This window comes from Triticum urartu, chromosome 2A (assembly GCF_056163025.1).
Source record: "Triticum urartu cultivar PI428250 chromosome 2A, HENAU_Tu73, whole genome shotgun sequence".
Lineage (NCBI taxonomy): Eukaryota > Viridiplantae > Streptophyta > Magnoliopsida > Poales > Poaceae > Triticum > Triticum urartu.
In genome coordinates, this window is record NC_141874.1 from 648,348,195 (window position 1) to 648,355,428 (window position 7,234).

The 7,234-nt window shown below is 41.4% G+C and overlaps 1 protein-coding gene across 2 annotated transcripts; it reads left to right on the top strand.

The window, feature by feature from the left end:
• The first annotated feature begins 3,063 nt into the window (after positions 1-3,063).
• LOC125533859 (putative trehalose-phosphate phosphatase 5) lies at positions 3,064-6,709 on the top strand. Of its 2 annotated transcripts, XM_087544728.1 has the most exons (12): positions 3,064-3,181; positions 3,669-3,783; positions 3,871-4,360; positions 4,444-4,584; positions 4,728-4,799; positions 4,895-4,993; positions 5,168-5,224; positions 5,323-5,424; positions 5,721-5,798; positions 5,894-6,034; positions 6,140-6,232; positions 6,339-6,709. In XM_087544728.1, the coding sequence occupies exons 3-12, from the start codon at positions 4,100-4,102 to the stop codon at positions 6,405-6,407; spliced, it is 1,113 nt and encodes a 370-aa protein (XP_087400854.1). In that variant the 5' UTR covers positions 3,064-3,181; positions 3,669-3,783; positions 3,871-4,099; the 3' UTR covers positions 6,408-6,709. The 2 variants fall into 2 exon arrangements, with proteins under 2 accessions (XP_087400854.1, XP_087400856.1); XM_087544730.1 differs by lacking the exon at positions 3,064-3,181 and having other exon boundaries at positions 3,188-3,783.
• Positions 6,710-7,234: the final 525 nt, after the last annotated feature.

Genomic DNA, 7,234 nt, shown 5'->3' on the forward strand with positions numbered 1-7,234 from the left:
TGAACTGGTTTCGGGTTCGTGAACTTTTTCAAATTAACGGACTTTTTTTAGTTATTTGCTAACTTTCTAGTGAGTTTTTCCAAAATTGATGAACTTTTTTCAAATTCATTAACTTTTCTTTAGCTTTTGCGTCTTTGTTTCAAATCCATAAACCATTTAAAAATAAATGATTTTTTTTCAAAATCGATGAACTTTTTTCAAACCTATGAAATATTGTTTCAAAATCGATTAAATTTTTTCAAATCCACAAACCTTTTTTCAAAATCCGTGAACTTTTTCCAAATTCATGAACTTTTTTTCAACATCGATGAACTTTTTTCAAACCGTGAACTTTTTTGAATTCTCCAACTTTTTTAAAACATCACAAACTTTTTCAAAAATCATGAACATTTTCAAAATCAGTGAACTTTTTCTATGACATTTTGGAATTCATGAAGTTTTTTTGGTTATTTGCTTTTTTTAATTCCAATTCCTTTATTATTTGCAAATCTATGAAATCTTTTCATATTTTGTATTTTTTTAAAAGATTATTTTTACAAAAGTCAAATGGTGAGCGGTGAATGGTTGATAGGTCAACCATTGACCATCCGAAGATAGCGAACTAAGGAAGACCGCCATCCCTTTAGTTTTAAGGACTGTGTTGGGTTTTTTCAAAAGAAATGGAAAAAAAGTTGCGACCAAGCGCATAGTAGCGAGGCAAAGCAATCATCATGAGCTCTAAACAAGGCCGGCCCAAACCAAGCATGCATGAGCGCCGGAGCACCAACTGGTGCGTAACGTGCCAATTAGGAGGTCTCACCGCGTCGCCCCTGTGCCCGGTGGTTCTAGAAGATATGCTCCGATTTGATTCTTCAGGGTGATAACCTAGATGCTATCCGTGATGGTTGAATCTAGTGACACGACACTTGATAATCGTTTCCTTCCTCAAGGCACTGGTGTTGAGAAACCTCATTGCCTGTGTGGTGATGTGAGATGGTTGGTGCGGATATGGTCATTGCTGCAGTTTGCCGATCACGATCCTGAGTCATTTTTCTGACAAAAGTTTACTCTAAGTAAAAAAAAACTATATGCATCTAGCATTTCCTCTTCCCTAGCAACGGCAAGGGTTTACAACTCCGCTCCAAGAACCACCAGCGAGACCGTGGATTCGCCTCCCCTCTGCCAGCCACTTCGGCAGCCCGTGGTGGGGAGAAGAATCAAGGTGCCTCTACTCTGGCTAATAGTTTATGTTATGATTTTTAGTCCTTGTAGGGCGGTATTCGGGTGGATGGCGGTGCTTCTTCATTGAGTTGGTCTTCAGGGCTCCGATGATCCTCAAGTTCGTCCATATGGACGAAATCGGCAAAGCTCCGGCGTAAATTCATGTTATATCCATGGGGCGGTGAGGTTAGGTTTTGTCGTCGTGCATGCGCGGCGGTGAGTTATGGTGTCCGGCACTTCAAATCGATTCAAGGGTTGAACGACGACGATTTTTATGACTCCAGGGCGTTGGTCCTTAAGAGCACTTGCATGAAGACTTACCGACTGTTATCGACATGGTCAGGTCGACTCCAGTAGGGTGATAATCCACAAGTGTAGGGGGTCAATTGTAGCCTTTTCGATAAGTAAGAGTGTCGAACCCAACAATGAGCTAAAAGTATAATTAATACTTGATACATCTCTAACTTATCTACTTTTCCAAACTCTTTGCTCTTGTTATGGCCTCTAATTTGCATGATTTCGATAAAACTAACCCGGACTGACGTTATTTTTAATAGAACTACCATGGTGTTTTTTTACAGAAATAAAAGTGCTCGGAATTGGACGGGTATTTATGGAGTTTTATTTTAGAATAAATAAATATTTTTGGAGTGAAGAAGTACTAGAGGGGGGCACCAGGCCGCCACAGGTCTAGGTGGCGCGGCAACCCTCCCAGGGCGCGCCACCTACCCGTGTGGGGCCTCTAGCCACCACCATACGATGAATCAAAAAAAAATCATCATCGCATTTTACAATATGGAGCCGCCGTCACCTCCTATTCTTCATCGGGAGCCCTGATCTAGAGTCCTTTTCTCGCTTTGAAGAGATGGACTCACCGACGTCATCATCACCAACCCTTCTCCACCGGCATTTTTATGATGCTCACATCCATGTGTGAGTAAGTTTTTTGTAGGCATATGGAGGTAGATGGGATTTGGATGAGATTTCTTATGTAACCGTTGTCAGATTTTTTAGGGCTTGATCTCTAGTATTCACTATGTTTTAAGATTGATATTGCTATGACTTTGCTATGTTTAATGCTTATCGCTATGCCCGAGTGCCATGATTTTAAATCTGAACCCTCTACGTTTTATTAATGTATTTGTGTTAAATTACAGCGCCAACCTAAAAATATGATGCACGGTGGCAGGTCCATTTTTTTAATCCTCCTTAAAAAATGAATAATGTTTTCTTGAACAAATTTTGAAACTCAAACAAACTTTTTAAACATGATTTTTTCAGAAAAACATGAATAATTATTGAAAACATGATCAAAACTATGAAAAACAAACATTTATTGAATTTTTTATATACGATGAACAATTCTCAAATATACATTGAACATTTTTATAACATACGCCGAAGAATTTTTAACTACACATTGAACTATTTTTGATATACACTGGAAAAACTTTTAAATACACATTGAACACTTTATGATATACACTGGACAAATTAAAATTGTGAACAAAATTTGAAAACAATGGACAATTTTTTAAATCTTGTACAAAATTTGGGATTTCAACACATTTTCTTGAAAACAAAGTGTAAAAATAAAAACGATAAATGATAAAATGAAAGAAAAGGAAAAAGAAATAGAAACAAAAACATAAAAAAAGAGAGGAAAAAACGGGTAAAAGGGCAAAAGAAGAAAACCCCGGTTCAGGGAACTTACTAGAAGGTCTCGAAAACCGGGTGGTCGCTCGAAGTGGGCCGGCCCGTGTCGCCTCGTTCGCTCGCTTCGCTGCTGCAGCGAAGTAGCGACGATCGGGCGTCATATAGGATCTGCCGGGTTTTTTGGCCGAAAGTAAAAACAGACGGGGTTGGAAATCCCCTTTCTACCCTCCGCTCTCCTATATATATAGGCTTCCACGACGGCCGCATTTTCCTCTCTGCTCCTTCTTCCTTGCGAACACGCCGATCTCCTATTCTTCGTAACCAGGTTTGTTTCTCCATTGCAAATTTCCGTATTCCCGATTGTGTTTTCCCCTTCCGCAGCCGATTGTGCAATTGGTTTAAAGAATCTCTTGTCTCGAATTCATAATCCATCTCTATTTCTTTCCGTTTTAGATTAACGTGGTCTTCTACCGTCGGAATCCCTAATCTATTAGAAGGGATCATCGGAATTCCTAATCTAGTAGAAGACCACGTGTTGTTTGATTATAAGCAGTGATTATTTCGAATCTGTGGTGTAAGGCAGATCTATTCAGATCTCCCTTTTATCCAAAAAAAAACTAAATCTAAGTTCTGCCTAGGAAATCTATGCTGTTGTTTTCATCATCCTCTGAGTCATGACTCATGAGGACACTGATGTGGGGCTTTATGTCATTACAAATCCGGTCCATGCATGCATGATGTGATGAAATCCTTGGAGCATTATGACGTTTTTAGATCAGTGACATGGACGACTTACTCTTTGACTCATGCAGCAATGATATCTGATCAAGTATATATGAACGTTGAATTACGTGGTTCCTTTCCTACTGAAGTTTCACTTTTGTGACGCACAATTGCACATGCGCTCTCACACCGGTGTATATGAAGGTACACCGTTTAATGCGATTGTAAGTATTTTGGGTTTTCTATGCGTGGATGCACTTATGTCTAATGTTACCTTACTTCTTTCATCAGATCACTGGTAACTTTCTGATAAGGAACCGTGTGCGCACTTACACTGACAAGAAAACGCTGAAGAAGTGGTTTTTCATTGACAAGACTGTGGGTTAAATCTACTCTTTGGTTTTTCATTGACAAGGAGTAGTTAACAGAACCCCTTCTCCACCTAGTTTTGATCCCAATTTGCAATTAGCCTATTCATTGATTTATTTCTCAAGTGTATAGTAGCAATAGCTTGCCTGCCATGTCGGATCATGTGGCCAAAAGCCAGCCAGTGTTGTCAATGCCATCTTCAGTACCCTCAAATCTCATGCCATCTTCAGTCACATCCAAGAGGCATCCCTGTTCTTCCGCGAGTGTGACATACATCAGCAGACGTAAACTTGTTGAAGTCGTCGATGGACTGCTCGGTGTGATGACACCAACGTCAACCCATATAAAGCCATCTGTGCATTCTGACTCTGATGGTCTATCTGATGAAGTTTCTCCTTACAAAGCTTGGCTGGTAAGATCAATATTTCTTTCGGTTTTCAGTTGTCTATTTGGTGTCTCATGCAAAGGTTTCTAAAGTTTTGCCATTTGTTGCAGGCAACATGCCCTTCTGCTTTAACTTCCTTCGACCGGATCATAGCAAGTGCGCACGGCAAGAAGATCGCCTTGTTTCTGGACTATGACGGCACGCTTTCGCCTATTGTCAATGATCCCGAGAAGGCTTTCATGTCCCCAGAGGTAACCCACAACTCTGATAAAAATGCTTGGTTTTGAAAATTGCTTGACGCCTTTATGTATGTATAAATATGGTTGCTTCTGAAAAATTGCTTGACGCCTTTATGTATGTAACTTGGTTGCTCAATCTGGAAAACTTCCTTCAGATGCGTGTTGCTGTGAAGAATGTCGCAAAGTTCTTCCCTACAGCGATTGTCAGCGGGAGGTCCCGTGACAAGGTTTGAGCAACTTTTGCACGAGTTGGCATGTGACCGTTGGAATAATCCCTACTTGTATGAAGCTGATGGTATTGTCCTTGCCCCTTCATGTTCAGGTGTTCGAATTTGTAAACCTGAAAGAGCTCTACTACGCTGGAAGTCATGGTATGGACATAATGCTATCTTCTGCAGATTCTGAAAATAAAACAGAAGATGTGAGTACTTCTTTCTTCGTTTACAGAAGTCAGGGTCGGTTGAATTGCTTTATTGGATTGCCTGAAAATATTGGCAAAAAAAAATATTGCTTCCTTTTTGCTCTTGCCTTAATACTACAAATATGTGTTTCTGTTTAGGTTTATGATTATTCTCGGAACTCTGCTTTATTGCAGGACAAAGAAGCCAAACTTTTCCAGCCTGCAAGTGAGTTTTTACCCATGATCACTGAGGTACACAGTGCAACACTTTTAAAAGTTACAACAATAAACATGTCACCCTACAATGAAAATACTAACCTACTTACTTTGTTTTGTTTTCTGCACAACAGGCTTACAACTCCCTAGTGGAGGCCACAAGATCAATCAAGGGTGCAAATGTTGAGAACAACAAGTTCTGTGTGTCTGTACATTACCGCAACGTCGACAAGCAGGTAGAGTTGATCTCACGTTTCTCTAGCTGCTCTTGCCTCTCCACTCAGTGGCAGAGCGTAGTGGGGACAATTTCGGGCCCTGGCCCCCCTTCCAAGAGGAAATTTTACCAAATACATTTACTTAGCTGCTAATTGCTCTACTAATCGTCCGGTGTCTCTGATCATCCTAGCCTTTTCTATGCCATATACACTCATTTGGCCCCTCCTAATATTTGATTCACGCTCCGCCACTGTCTCCATTTACGGCAACCACTGCAAGTTCCTCTGAAATTTTCGTCTGTCTTGCCTGTTTCCAGGACTGGAATTCGGTCGCGCAGCTTGTCGATGATGTGCTGAAGTCTTTTCCTCGTCTCAAACTAACAACCGGACGAAAGGTAGGAACATTAGAAATCTTCCTTCCACTACGTGTTCTAACTCTTCTATCAGCGTGACAGAAATGTGCATCTCTTCACCACGTACAATGGCGCAGGTTTTAGAGGTTCGTCCAGTGATCGACTGGGATAAGGGGAAGGCAGTTGAGTTCCTGCTCCAGTCGCTCCGGCTAGATGACCCTGGAAGCGTTCTTCCTATCTACATCGGGGACGACCGAACTGACGAAGACGCGTTCAAGGTTTTAAACTATTCTTCTTCAGAAGAAAGGGCCATATGCTCATTCCAGTCACGATTCCACTGAACAAACACCACCTTTCTTCTGTTTGTTTGCCACGATGATCAGGTGCTTCGCGAGCGGAACTGTGGGTACGGAATTATAGTTTCACAGGTGCCCAAGGAGACTGAAGCCTTCTACTCGCTGATAGCTCCATCTGAAGTAAAAACTCTTAACAATTTTCATGCCTGATTTCTGTATCCCTTTTGATTTTGCTCGGTCAATTTCTCACCTATCTGGCCGTTTCACTGGCCAAATTGCCACGCAGGTGATGGAGTTCCTGGATTCCTTGGTGAGATGGAAGGAGCAACAGCAGCCAGCCCATGATCAAGAATGATAATAACCCAGGAATAGCACATCATCAGTTGATTTCAGTTTAGTCTTCTGGCAGAAATGACAGTAGCAGATTAGCATCTCCGGGGTGACTATTTCGCAGCGCCGGAGGTGGATAGGGTCGTAGCCCAAACCTACCAAGATGACTTTTCTCTTGTTGTTTTCTCTTTGTTTAGCACTGGCAAAGTGGAAATTTTTGTCCACCTTCGCCCATGAAACTCGGAATAATGTACATCATTTGTGACTTCTTTTGCACGAAATGGCTTTGGTGAAGTTTGACATCCGCCAACTATGCTGCAGTCCGGTGTTTATACGTTTTAGCGTTTCCACTTGTCGCTACTCTAACTTGAAAGTGACAGGCAAACAGTAGGGACAACACAACGAGAGTTTCGTACTAGTTTATTGGACCGGTAGGTGGTAGCTCTGACCTGATGATAGGGAGACGGTAGAGCCTCTCAGAATATCCATGAACCGGACCACACCTCAGTTTAATAACTTTGATCGTACAATGATTTGTGTTGTCATGGAGTAGATTCCTGCAACTCCACTCATAAGAAAAGAGCTGGTCCAGCTTATGACAACACCGAACACAAAAACACCTGCCAAAAACCACAATATCATCCGACACAAAAGAAAGGAAACCACGATACCATGACCACCCTACCTATGAATTAGACCATGAGGGCTTAGAGCATCCGAGAGTGAGCAGTCTGTCCTCAAATAATCTCTTCCGCAATTAGATACCTCAATTTAAAAAGCTCAAATCCATACAATTACATGCAACATAAAACCTAATCTAAGCGGAGCTGGCTCGCAGGACTAAAGGCGTTG